General features: G+C 45.7%; 3 protein-coding genes across 5 annotated transcripts in view; 2 read left to right on the top strand and 1 right to left on the bottom strand.

Annotated features, from left to right (window-relative positions):
* Positions 1 to 670: 670 nt before the first annotated feature.
* The window catches only part of LOC111069121 (mucin-19), a 68,128-nt gene continuing 55,196 nt past the window's right edge, over positions 671 to 13,602 (bottom strand). For all 3 annotated transcript variants that reach the window (XM_022359020.2, XM_022359019.2, XM_022359021.2), the window contains exon 7: positions 671 to 1,842. In XM_022359020.2, the coding sequence (XP_022214712.2) occupies positions 1,483 to 1,842 (360 nt within the window). In that variant the 3' untranslated portion in view covers positions 671 to 1,482. The remainder of the gene's footprint in view (positions 1,843 to 13,602) is intronic.
* LOC111069122 (accessory gland protein Acp32CD) lies at positions 2,889 to 3,966 on the top strand. Its single transcript, XM_022359023.2, has 2 exons — positions 2,889 to 3,784; positions 3,872 to 3,966. Exon 1 carries the CDS (start codon positions 2,916 to 2,918, stop codon positions 3,780 to 3,782), a length of 867 nt encoding a protein of 288 aa, XP_022214715.1. The 5' UTR covers positions 2,889 to 2,915; the 3' UTR covers positions 3,783 to 3,784; positions 3,872 to 3,966.
* Positions 4,042 to 6,442, top strand: LOC111069174. The gene is made up of 3 exons (XM_041593985.1): positions 4,042 to 4,072; positions 4,571 to 5,855; positions 5,924 to 6,442. Exons 1-3 carry the CDS (start codon positions 4,042 to 4,044, stop codon positions 6,237 to 6,239), a joined length of 1,632 nt encoding a protein of 543 aa, XP_041449919.1. The 3' UTR covers positions 6,240 to 6,442.

Genomic DNA, 13,602 nt, shown 5'->3' with positions numbered 1-13,602 from the left:
TTTTGCAGCCATCCTTGGTTGCCTTTTGGCGCAACGGTTACGCTCGACCCGCGGCGCAGAGAGCGGTCCGGAGGTCAGCCGCGTGCCCATAACGCCTCAGAGACTGCATTCAGAAGTGCACTACCCCAAAGGGTATATGGGTACATACTGCATAAATTTCAAAGTAGGTTCAGCAGGAACCTCATCAAGTATATAAGTGCTTGCCGCAGCAATGGCCGACATTCCATCCGAATGAACACCTATGTAGATCTCGGGGACATCAGCCCATCAGAATGTGCCGTGTGGGTCTTCCACATGCCTGTCTATCCCACAGAGATACTGTACGTATAATCGACAGTTTCTGAAAGGGTATTAAATTGTCGTACTATGCTTTTGATTTGTTTTGTATGATAACTGGTATAATTTATTTGCTTTAGCTTGTGAAAAATAGCTATGTATATTTCATTAAATGTAAATAATAAATCAAATTTATTCTCTTTCCTATGTTGCAGAAGGTATGCATTTTGTTTTCTGTTCTGTTTTTGTTTTGTTTTGTATTTGTTTAAGTTCGTTGCATACGGCCTAAGTGTTAGAAAATGTCTCTCTCTAGTTAACTTATAAATAATTAAATAAACAATATTTACAAAGAAACTATAAAATAGGTATTTGTTTTTGCTTCTTTCTTGTTTGTTTTGTTGTAGTTGTTGTTGTTGTGTGTGTGTGTGTGTGTGTGTGTGTGTGTGAGTGTGTGTGTCTTCAAGTCTTGGAGCTCTTAAAAAAATGATGTACAGTTCTTAAAGTTTGAATTTTGAATTCCTCTGTGCATGGCCGCAGAAAATATAAAATGTATATAAAATATATAAAGTTATTTGAAAGTAAAAGATTTGGGGGGTGTGTAACAATTGATGCCGTATTGCAATTAAAATAATTAAAATAAATAGCCTTTTACTTTCGTTTGTGCTAAACAATAATATTGAATTCTTTTTTAAGTTTTTAAGTTTCTCATTACGCGAAATTCTACGTATTTAATTGTATATGCATTACTGACTAGCAGTTAAAATATAAAAGTCATAGAAAATAAATAAAATTCAATGCAAAGCAGAAGCGCGCTCTGCACTTAAGTACGTAAACGAAAACTCTTCTCATTAAATTGACTAATTAATTGATTAACTCTATACAAATATGATTTGTGTCTGCCTGTCTGCCTGTCTGTCTGTCTGTCAGTGTGTGTGTGTGTGTATGTGTGCAAATGGAAGACTTTTGCGATCGTTGTTGTTTCAGTTGTTGTCACTTAAAGTTCACAACTTTAGCTACTAGCAATTAGATTACACGTTTAATTTATACAGTTATACAGTAGGGTTTTTTCTTCGCCATTTTTTGTTTTGTTTTGTTTTTTGTTTTGCTTTTTGTTATTTTTTTTTGAAAGCTCATTTGGTACAACAATGTTTGCAGTTGAAATGCAATTAGTTAGCATAAATATTTATAGGGATAGATGCCAGATAACTAGCTGGCATCGTTCATGCAACATGTGGCATTGCTGTGGCTACTGCTGTTGCTGTTGCTGCTGCTACTGCTGCTGCTCCCATTAAAGATCTCCGTTTTGATGATGCTGCAACTAGTTGGGGGGGCAGTGGCTGTGCCTGTTGCGCCCGCCCCTGCTGGCGGTGTTCCACCCGTTTGCAAGGCCAACATTTGTTGCGCCTGCGCAACGCATGCAACACACGGACACGGCCCGCCCAATTTCCTCGCCAATATGGAGCGCAGCTTGAGTGCCGGCCCCAGCTTCATGCCCAGCGAGTTAACCAAATGATCTTCGGTTAAGAGCGGCAGGCCGGTGCCGTCGATCGACTGATCACGGAACGACTGCAAAGAGAGCGAGAGAGTGACGTTTATTAGTGTGTGTGTAAGAGTAGATTTATATATGTAGCGACTGCACAGTGGTACTGGATCTACATTTTATAATTTAAAATATTTAAGAGACATTTAAGAGTAAATTTTTAGAAGGATTTCCCGCCCAAGTAAAATTGTTTGTGGGAAAGTACAACTAACAGTAATCCATCCATTATATATCCGTATATATTTACCCAACCTTTTGCTAGAGCCAGTACCACAGTGGCATTTGCAGCCAGGAAGCCTCGTAGGCACAGGGCATCCTACGATCTGCGTATCTCTGTCTGCCTCTGATTAATGCGCCGCTTTTAAAATTGTTAATGAAAAACGATTTTAGCCCAACTTGACTCCGGCTCCTGTCCCTGCTTCTGCTCCGCTGTATGCTGTACGCTGTTCGGCTTGCACTGCAGTAGCATTTTCATATTTGCAACGCACGATCGATTGAAAGTGGGCGCAGAGAGCGGCAGCCAGTGAAGGCACCACCCCTCTTCTCCACTGCCACTGCCACTGCGACTGCGACTGCGACTGCCACGCCCCCCCACAGCTATGCTCTAACCAAACTCCCCTTTGGGGCAAAACGAAGCTCGCGCCACATGAGATTTCTATTATAGATTGGCCCTGATTGAATTCCATGCCGCTTCCATGCGCTCTTTCGACGGGGGCAACCTGTTTCAGAGCCAGCTGCTGCTGATGTTGGTTGCAGTTCCTGCTCGTACTCCAGCTCCAACTCCAGCTCCAGCTACTGCTTGCTTGCAACTTCTTCTGCTGGCCGGCAACTACAAACTGCCACTGTTTGGCCATCGAGCTGTGTGCTGTGGCTGTGTGCTGTGACTGCCGTCCGATGGCAGTGCCAGTGCCAGTGCCACTGCCACTGCCCGTACTCCATGTTGGACACGCCTTTATCGGACGAGCTCTTTATGGGCTGCTCCACATCCAAATCGATTGCTGCGATTCGAACGATTCGCCGCACTAAACGGACCTCATCATCTATATATAAGAGAGGCCATCAAGGGCGCTGCTCCAAAGCTCGTAGGATCGTAGCAGCGATGTGGAGGATACGGCTACTCACACTGGTCCTGCTGACCCTCGTCCAGCTGCAGGGGCGCGGCAGCGTCCTCGGGCAGAAGTACTACATGAACTTTGCCTTCAACAACAACAATCCCGATGGGGCCCTCAGCGGCGAGGGCATTGGCGGAGGCGCTGAGAAACAGGCCCCACAAAATTTCGGCGATCATGGGACCGGGGATGAAGGTGACCATGACAACGATAACCTCAGCTATCATAACGATAATAACGCTGATGGAGACGATAATAACGGAGATCATAACGAAGAAGCCCAAGGTGATCATGGCGGCGATCACGACGGCGATGGGGGCGATGGGGGCGACGGGGATGACGGTGGCGACGGGGGAGGCGATTATGGAGGAGATGATGGAGGCCATGATGGAGCGGATGGTGGAGGCGATCATGGAGGTGATGGAGACGGCGACGGTGACGGTGGAGATGGCAATCATGACGGCGGCGATGATATGGGTGTTCCCGGCGATGTGGGTGACGACGACGACAGCGACAGCAAAGACGAAGGCGATCGTCGCAAAAGGATGGCCGAAATGAACGCCAACGAAGGCGCCGCCAAAGCGGCTGGAGAACACAGCCACCACAGCAGCTACGAGATCAGCATCGACGACAGCTTCGGCGGACGCTACATACGCTCCATCTACGAGAGCAGCGAAAGCCACGGCCACTCCGGCAGCAAGGGCGGCTCCGGCAGTGGTGGCGTTGGCAAGGACAGTTCTGCCAGTCAGGGTGGAGAAGACACCTTAGTGAATGGCCACCCTCCAGTGGGGCCATTAGGCGTCAAAAAAAGAACGTACGGGGAGAGTGACTACGAGGAATACAACGGGGATAACTGAGCGTAGGTCGTCCCTTACCAGTCCATATATTCATAAATTCGTCTATTGAAGTATCTGTTTTCGTTTCGTTTCCTATTCTTTTTCGGCAGTATAACCCGGCGGCCGTGGAGTTTCGGAGGTTGAAGCCTCTTCACATGAATACATTAACTATATGTCAATAAAATTTTAAATATAGAAAAGCGAATTTCGTAGCTACGTTCGTTCGATTGTGGGCTAGGATGTTTCTTTTAGAAGCGTTAAAGTACTTGGCAAAGGTAGCATGTACGCGTATGAGGTACAAAATACAAGCGGTGAAGACTCAAGACGCACAAGCGAATGCTGCCAAAGAGAATACGCGTGAATTGCAAAAAAAAATCAAAATAATAAAAATAATACGATCCTACTCGTAAATTGTGTGTGTTTTTTATTTTCTTCTGGATAAAGAAGTGGTAAAAAAATATACATAATAAAATGCAATGATTTATTTTACAATATTTTTATAATATTGCAATTTCAATAAAAGTTTTGCACCACTAACCAACCGAATTATGTTTGCATTGTGTGTCCAAACACAACAATATATTGCAACAAAGCCCCCCCCCACCACTTGCCAACTGCCAAATGAACTATGAACTCCAGTAAAACACGAGTATTACAAGTCCAGAGCTTGTCTCTAACGAATCGCATGACAATTAATTGACGCTTCATTAAAAGTCAACTGAATGTTGATAACACAATTGGCAATAGATAATGGGATCCGTCACATGCCAACCGGGCGAGGTTATAAAGAGAACCCACATGGATTCCAGTGACTTTCGCCCTGGGTGTGACCCACGTGAAGGTCGTCGCGATGCTAAAACGATGCCTGTGGACCACAACGCTGCCGTGGATTGTCCTTAGCCAGACCTACTACATGAACTTTGTCTTCAATAACAATGGATATATGAAGCGGGAACAATATGAAACGGTTCGCGATGAAAAGAAAAATTCAAATTGGGTGGATATTGACGAGGAGACCCTGGAGATCAGTTCGATGACTGACTATAATGGCTGGGCATCAAAGGAGAGCCATGATTCTGCCTCAAACACGGATGAGGTAACTCAGGTGATTGTGATTAGCCACAACGATATGCCGAGTCGGGAGACAACTAAGATTAGGAAAATAACCACAACCACCAGCACCAAAGTTGAGAGAACAACAGGATACAATTTCGATGCCACAGAAGAGCCCCCACAAGTAGTGACCCACGAAAAAGTGCCCAAGGAACATAACACAGAGAGACACACCACAAAAAAAAAGCACACCACCACCACAGTGGGGCACACCACAACGAAACACACCACAGCAGGTATCGGGAAGGAATTGCAACCAATACGCCAAGTAGACCCTACAGAAAAAGCCCAAGAAGTGACCACAGAAGCAAATATGCTAATGGATATCATCGAAGACTCTGGCGAAGGAACAGACAAAAATGAGACTACACCAGAGGGCGGTACCACGCCTATAACGGATGGCAGTTCAAAGGAGGATACAAAATGGAAAACCGTCACACCCCATCCGCCGGAATTCTTTCAGTATCCCGGCGCCAAATGTCACGAGGAAATGGATCTACACGAGCTGTTCGGCATTAGTCTGGAGAGAGATCGCGGCATACCCAGCAAGGTGCTCTGTGAGTTCAACAACAGCTGGGGCGGTCCCTGGCACCTGATGACTCGCATCGAGCTGCCCAGTAGGGTGCATATGCGGCACTGGTTCTTCGGCTACATCACCGAGGACTACAAGGACATGAATATCAACTTCTTGGCGCTGGCCCACATAATGAACTCCATGCGAATAGCCATGCTGATCATCGGACAGGACAACAACGATCAGTTGGTGTACAACTTGTACGACGATGTGGTCATCTCGGGCTTCAACGATCTCTTTATGCTGCGCAAGGCTCAGCTGGTGGCGGCCAATACCACAGATCTCCTGTTCGTCTCTGTGGGCGATGTGATAACCACTTTTTCGGGTCGTAATCGCTCGTGTCCCTTCCGCGTCATCGGTGGCTGGTGGGGCTTCAATTTGTGGCGCCCCACATCCCAGTATTTTTGGTAAGCGCAAATCATTGCAACCCAAAATTGTTTCGTTAGGATTTTCTATGATTTCCCTTGATTTTCAGTGTCTTTCCCGTGGACAGGGACGTCCAGCGACCTGGCTACATGGCCATCTTCATCAAGCCCAGTCCGTTTGCCGTCAACAATACGGCCATGTATGAAAATGTTATCACCACACGACGTCCCTGGGCGAGCACCGTCGATACCAGGCTCATGGAGCAGGCCGGGGGTAACCAAATGAAGTATCGCAAGCTCAAAGGTGAAGAATTCACGACGAACAAAATGACAGTTTTGGCTGAGCTGGGTCGTCGTGCGGACATCTACAAAGACTTGGAAAAGGCTCGCATCATGGAAACAGAACAGCCATTGGGCAAGGTGTAGCACCACAACCAGATCCTAGGCTTAAGGACGAGGGCTGGTACTCAGAGAAATCCCCAAGATTAATTAGGCATATCAATCAAATACTCAATAAATATACGATGACATTTTTCTATGGTCTTTTCACGTTGTCAGCATTTTAAATATTTAAATATGCAGAAAATCAACGATTTTACGATCTCTTTTGTCAAAGCAATTTGTTACAGCCAGAGGCGTTGGGTTTTTTCAGAAAGAATGTGATATCTATTTGTCAATGAATGAAATAGAATTTTAATATAAATGTAATTTGATATGCTACGATCGCGAAACAGATCTTCGATTTGAAGAACTTAAACTAAGTTCCAGTGGAAGCTTTTAGCCAAGAAAGCCAAGCCTCACATTTCTCTGGTAGTTTAATTATGAATTTATTTCCTTGCTATCACCACAACATTCCCACAAAACAAAAAAGAAAAACAGCCGCACAGTAGAAAAAAAAACTCCAGCTAGATAAAAAAACCTAAGCAGACAACAAACAACAAAAAAAAACCAACTTCTAACCGGAAATTGGTGGCTTTTACTCCAATGGCCAGGCCAGCGAGCTAGCTCTCTTTGGCTCTGTCATAATTCTGTTGTGCAGACGGGGGAAAAGAGCAGGCTTTGATTTGGGTGCCTCTGTGGTTATGGCCATGGCTAAGGCCAAGTGCATTGGGCCGGCTGAGCATTGCATTCTAAATTCTGTGCCAATAATTGACAGAGCCAACAATAGCAACAACTGACCAGCAGCAGCAACAAGAACTTTGCATTAACTAGTAAAGAAACAAAAAAAAAGGGGGAACAAAATAAAGGCAAATGCTTGGCCATAACAATACGGGCCAAAAACAGATTTGAATTGTGAGTCTCTTAGGCTGCTCGGCTCTTGACTTTGAACTCCTTTCGCAAAGAGCTGGCCCGGCCAGCGTTGTCTACGAGCGAGAGGTCTACACGCAATGTAATTGGACTGCAGTCTCAGGTCCCGGTCCCGGTGCCGGTCCCTGGCAACGCAGGCAATTTAAGACGGCACAAACAAACAGAAAAAAAAAAACAACAGCAACGGAAAGGCCATGCCGCAGTAGAAAAAAATATGGAAATATGCAAATCATTTTGTTGCATCAAACAAAAGACTCGCAGAATGAAACGGGGCCAGCATCGAGCATTAGAGGAGCATCTGATGATCGTTGTGGCAGTTTCTTAGCCCAAAAAAATAAATATTAATTAATGGAAAGGAGACTGGAATTTATGTTGCTCAGATGGTTTCGCAGCTAATATTTATTTGGCACACACAAAAAGACACACACATTTTCTGGTTGATTGAAAATTAGCATAAGTCCAAGAATAGGCCTCGTCCACCAGCCACCACCACTAGCAACACTTCTGGAATCTGCAATCGTAGCGACTGCCAAAATATTTTCAATCAAATTGGTTTGGCTGGCCTTTTGGTGCGGACACGTGAGATGCGTATCTTTCCCCGCTGGCTACGCCCCAGACTTTCAATCTAATTAAACTTTATAGTTCTAGTTTTTATGGGCGGTGACCTGAGTTGACCATGGGACAGATCCGTTGGCTAAATATCAATGAGGGGAGGAACTCTTTGAATTCGATTTGCATACCGCCAAGCAAAAGATTCGTCAAAGGTTTGTTAGCGTCTCCACGTCCACATATGTAGAGCCAAAGAACTCGTAAATATTTGTTGCTCTTTTTTTATACGACTTTTAAACTCCGGCCGAGTCTGTCTTTCTTTTCATTTGGTGGTGGCTTTAATAGAGCTATAAAATTTAGGCCCAATAAAGTTATTTTGTTGCGCAATATTTACATAGAATTCAAGTGGATTTCAATAATAAAATGGCCATATAAAATTGATACTCGTTTGGCTTAACATATACCAGGAACAAAAAAAAAACCGATCTTAAAGATGCGATAGATGCTAGAGATAAACTATCGCAAGCTCAGATTTAAAAGCTTCAAAATCTTTAACTTTTGATTGGATTATACGATATTCCCATCATATATTCCCTCACTAATATGCAGCAACAGATGGCGATAATTGTGCTTAAACTATTGCAAAATTATGACAAAAGAACTCCCTCAAACGATATATCACGCTGCCATCTCTAATATGCATATAAGTGGATTGGATTCAAATTGAAAGAAAAGAAAAACCATTTGGGGGATAATCTCAAAGTTGTGGAATGTGTTCTGTTTTTTTTGGTTTTGCGCAAAATAAATTAATAGCAGGGTCAGCCTTATGGCGCGTCAAATGTGAAACGTGCCAGGTCCTCTCAGCCGCCTCTCATCCTCCTCGGTACGAGACCCGAAACTCCGAATCTTAACCCAAAAGACACATCACACTAATAAGCAGCTACGAAAGTGCTTCTGGCTGCTTCTGGTCACTCGCCTGCTCTCTGCGGATGGACTCCGATCTTCGTTCTCCCCCGAAATACATTTTAATTTGAAGACCGAAGACCCCTTGTTCGACTCTGAAAAACTGAAAAATGAATTCTACCAAGTGGCGAGAGGGGACCACGTCTTTGCTTTGCCTGCTGCGGCTGCTGCTGCTGCTGCTGCGGCGGCGGCTCCTCTCCCAATTGTATTTCTGGGCTCAATTTAGTTGTACGGATTTTGACCTGCTTAACCCTACAGCCCCGCCAGTCAGCCAACACAGCCAACACACAGACCAGGGGAGGGACAGCTGGCTGGCTGGCTGGCAGACGAGTGGCGAAGACAACAATTTGAATTCTAAATTGAACAGCTTTTTGTGCTACCTATGCCCGGGAGCCCGAGCGTAGAACGTGGGCCGACCTGCTGCCAACTTTGCAGAGGTTGAAGCTGTTCTCGGAGCTAAAGCTGAGACTGAGACAGAGACAGAGACCGGGGCTGAAGCTGAGCCACCGTCAATTGCGCCCAACTACCTACTCATTGTAATTCTTCATGTCTGGCATGGCATGGCATGGTCGGGTCTGGCTCGGCTCTGGCTCTGGCTCGACTCTGGCTCTGGCCCCAGCTTCAGCTTCAGCTCCAGCCGGGACTGGCCAAGAGCAAGCTCAAAGAAAGAGACTGACTTCGACCTGATTGCCGGCAGTGGCAGTGGCAAGTACCAAGTTCCAGTTGCCCCATCAACAACCTTTGGCTCGGTTTGCTCGTATCGGTGGCTGCCCACCTAAAATAACACCAACAACAACAACAAAAGAATCGCAAAAGTAGGAAATAGTCGACTGTGGCATGACCTGTATTGAGTGGCAAAAGAGAACAGCATAACGTTGCACGAACAACACACAATTTTGTACTCAAATAAATTTAATTCAGAATTAATTTAAATTAAAGCTGCGATGCATCTGCAGATGTTTCATGTAAGCAGCATAAATATACAATTCTCAAGTCTCAAGTCTCAAGGAATGGGCTCTATAAAATGGGCCCAAAAATATGTTCAAAATATTAATATAAAATATTGTAAAATTCGAAAAATATTACTGAATAGGATTATCTTCGCTTTCTAGGGATAAAAACGTTGCCATAATATTTCGTAGCAATTTAAAGAACACATGTTCAGTCCCAGCCTAAGCTACTCTGTCTGTCTGTTGGCCCTGTACAAAGGGGTATGGAAAAGTTGACTTGTTTGCCCATCGCCATTGCGGGGCTACACTTCACTTGTGTCTTTGGCTTTGATTTTGGTACGAGTATTTAATGATATTTCTCTTCTCGTTTTTATTCAGGCCCCAGCATTCAACCCAACAATTACGCTTAATGCCAAACATCCTCTGACGTCCGACTGTCCAACTGTCCGGCTGTCCAGCGGGGTCCCATCGTATCCCCCCGAGTGCGGTGGCTGTGGTTTGATCTTGTTACGCATTCGATGCTCTCCACAAGAAATACTCTCAACAACTACACTACTACTACTACTACTACTACTACTACTACTAGGTGGCCTCGCCCCGTTGAGGGCTGGATTCTGCATTCTGGATTCTTGATTTTGTATTCTGGAATCTGTATTCTGGCATCTGGAATCTGCTTGCAATCTGAGGTAGCATTTGATTGGCATGCAGCAAGCCAGCCTCTCTCTCTCTCCTCTCGACTATCTCATCTGTCTTAGAAGATAGTTAGAAGGGCAACATCCGTGGATCAGCAGAGCAGCAGCAGCAGCAGCAGCAGCGTCCTTCTCCAATGATCCATCGAAAGTGTTGGAAATTGCCAGTCTGTGGCGATCTTTTCATTGATTTTCTTAACCTCCCTTCTATCCATTGTAGAGCAAACTGTATTCTATATCAATCACTCGACTGTTTCAACGGCAACGGATAAAAATTGCCCGCTTATTATTTAAATAATTTAATAAATTATTGAAAAGTCCGCCTGGAGCCGTGCAATGAAGTTGAGCCACGGCTCTGTCCTGCTGTCTCTCGCTCTAGACAAATGTAATAAATAAGTTTTATTTTTATTTCACAGCTACTGCCGCTGGCTAGAGAGAGAGAGGGAGATATATCGGGTGACAGTGGGACACAATCGCTGATAAATGCATCGAAAAATCAGCAGATATATGTAGCAAATGGAAATATAATATTTAAATATAAGAAGAAACATTGAAATAAAAATAAAAATGTACAAGTATTTATTTTATTTTTTATTTTTATTTGCTGAAATTATTATCTATTTTTTACCCAACTAAAACTTATACCAAATATTAATTTTGTCTTCTCCAATATTTGCCCATTTATACACCGCTCTTTACCCACTGTGCACAATGGCTGTGTGGCAGCAAAGATATTATATCGTAAGGTCAAAATATTAGCAAATTTTATGTGACCCGATCGCCCGTCCGCCATAGAAACAAACGAAGGCCAGTCGAGCTCTACTCGACTCGGACTACAGGCCTCCATCCACACACACACACCACACCACACACACACACAGATGAGTATGAGGACCCCTGCAGCCGAGGCTGCCGCGAAGAGATGGTGCTGTTAATTTCGCTGTGGATGCGGCTCGAGAGTGCGGTAGGCACATAATCAGTTTATTTTGTAGTTTTGTGTTGGGCTACCCCCCCACCACCTACCCTCAAACAACAGACACAGAAACAGCAGCAGCAGCAGCAGGCAAGGAGGAGCTGCTGCAGGAGCTGCAAGTAGAAGATGAAGAAGAAGAAGAAGTGCCCCGGGTTACACGCCAAAGATACAATTTTAGATTATATGGCCAACTGCGCGCATGCGCATAATAATAATGCATGCAACAAGACGACCCGCGGACGACGTCGGACAACGACGATGGCGATGGCGATGGGCGACGAGTAGCCAATTGCAGCTAAAGCCCAAGCCAAGACTCTGGTTCGGGGATCGGGCTTCGGCTTCGGCTGGGGCTTGGGCTCTGGCTTCCTGTAGGGGCACAGAAAAAAGGCGTGCAAGTGGGTATAATCATCATCAGCTTTGATAACACACCACGAGCGACGTTGCTGCAACGACCTGACTGGGTCCGAGCAGCAGCAGCAGCAGCAGCACCCAGAGAGCACCCCAAAAGACCCCAGACCCCGGCATGATCTGCTGCTTGGCATTTGACTTTCGGTCTGACTTTTTTTTTCTTTTTTTTTGCTTCTGCTGAGACTCTTTTGGCTGTGTGTGTGTGTGCTTCCAGTCATGCGCTGACTTTGCTTTGGTTCCGACTCTCTGAGGTCTTTGGGGTCTCAATGGGGGCTGCTGCCTGACTTTGCCGCTGATCCGAGTTGCTCCCTGCTGCCTGCCTGCCTGACTGCCTGCCTGCCTGACTGCCTGCCTGCCTTCCTGTCTGCCTTCCTGCCTCTGTGACTGTCAGTTAAATGGCAGCTCTGTTGCCGTGGCCACCTTATAACCTCCGTCTGGTGCACATTTCATCTAACCTCTGCTCCAGTCCGGCAGCCACAGTGGGACGCTGCATGCCCAAAACAACTGTACTGACAATATGCAGCAGGGGAAGTCAATGAAAGTTCTCTGGGAAATACACACATTGCGCGATTAATTCCCTCTTACACATGTAAAAACCCTCTGCCTGGGTAAAGCTATCATTTAACCTCCGTGAAACTGTGCTCACAATTTGTCTATTAATCCCCACTGTGCCACAGAGTGAGACAGTGAGGGAGAGAGAGAGAAGTTAAGAGTGAATAGTAGACGGGGACCTTGCAGGTCTCTACCCACCCCCCACTCGATTGCAATCATTTGCTTTCGTGCTGTGATTCCTGCCCCCAAAACTCTCCATAAAGAACAGAGAACTTTTTCCTTCTCTCTCAATGTAGGTGATTGTTCGGATCGTTCGGACCGCCACAGCAGGTCGCTGTGCAGCAGGCAGTCAGCAGTCCAGCTGCAAGACCCAGCAGCAACATCATCAAACAGACGACATCATTATCGTGCAACATTATCAAAGACCAAACCAAGCAGCAACGAAACAAACAGCAACAACAGCAACAAAAAGCCAAGCCAACGCGAGGCAAGAAATTGCTTGTCGTTGGCCAATTTTTTGTCCATTCGTAGGCGGCCAAAAGTGGAAGCAAAAAAAAAAAACACAAAAATACACCAAGGTAGGGAGAAATTTGGTCGGATACCCCCCCACCACAGATATCCAATATATTGAAATATGGCGGTAAGCGGGCAATTTAAATGTTCCCCTTTAACGCCACCGCGCAGGTCCACCCGCTGCTGCTGGGTGCTGCTGGGTGCTGCTACACGGAATGTGGTTTTAAGTAATTCATGGATTAATGGTAGCATATTGGTCTTGTGGCAAAGACCGAAAGGAGCGCTCTTGCAACGCTGAACGCTGAACGCTGTGCTGTCTCTTGAGTGAATGGTCGTGTCTGTGCCGCTGGTCTGCCTGTCTGTCTGTCTGTCAGTCTGCTGCTGCTGCTGTTGCTGCTGCTGCCTGTCTGCTGGGGCCTTGGCCGTGGTAAGAGTAGGAGTTGCATGTTTAGCACGTGCCTCCAGTTCCTCTTGTTGCACACTCGATTGTTGCTGTTGCTGTTTGCTGTTGCTTTTTGCTGCAGCAGTAGTTGTAATTGTAGTTGTAGTCTCGTGTGCGGTAGTTGCCTCCGTGTTCCTGTTCCTGTTGCTGTTGCCCGTTGCTGTTGCCCGTTGCTGTTGCTGATAATGCGTTGACCGCCAACGCCGCAAACTAGATTGTTACGTTTATAATCATTAGGCAAGTCGGTGATTTGTTTTCCTTTTTGGGCCCACTCCACCCCACTCCACTCCGCTCCACTTGGCTGTTCGCTGGGCTCACATTGATTCTTTGGGCTATGAAAGTTGCTTGCTGGTTTCTTACCACAAAAGCACCGTTAATATGGGTTCTTGTGTGCCGCTGGAAACGGAACTCGCGGCCAACTACACTCAGTGTTTTTTCTGGC

The sequence above is a fragment of the Drosophila obscura genome, unplaced genomic scaffold, assembly GCF_018151105.1.
Source record: "Drosophila obscura isolate BZ-5 IFL unplaced genomic scaffold, ASM1815110v1 contig_200, whole genome shotgun sequence".
Lineage (NCBI taxonomy): Eukaryota > Metazoa > Arthropoda > Insecta > Diptera > Drosophilidae > Drosophila > Drosophila obscura.
The sequence above is the reverse complement of the archived record's forward strand: the minus strand, read 5'-3'. Positions and strand labels throughout refer to the sequence as shown.

Excerpts from the sequence above, each read along its gene's own strand:
- LOC111069174 (XM_041593985.1), top strand. The coding sequence starts at position 4,042 with ATGTACGCGTATGAGGTACAAAATACAAGCG. Across the intron at positions 4,073-4,570 it reads TGAGGTACAAAATACAAGCG|TGACTTTCGCCCTGGGTGTG; the intron begins GTGAAGACTCAA and ends CATGGATTCCAG. Across the intron at positions 5,856-5,923 it reads CCCACATCCCAGTATTTTTG|TGTCTTTCCCGTGGACAGGG; the intron begins GTAAGCGCAAAT and ends CTTGATTTTCAG.
- LOC111069122 (XM_022359023.2), top strand. The coding sequence starts at position 2,916 with ATGTGGAGGATACGGCTACTCACACTGGTCCTGCTGACCCTCGTCCAG.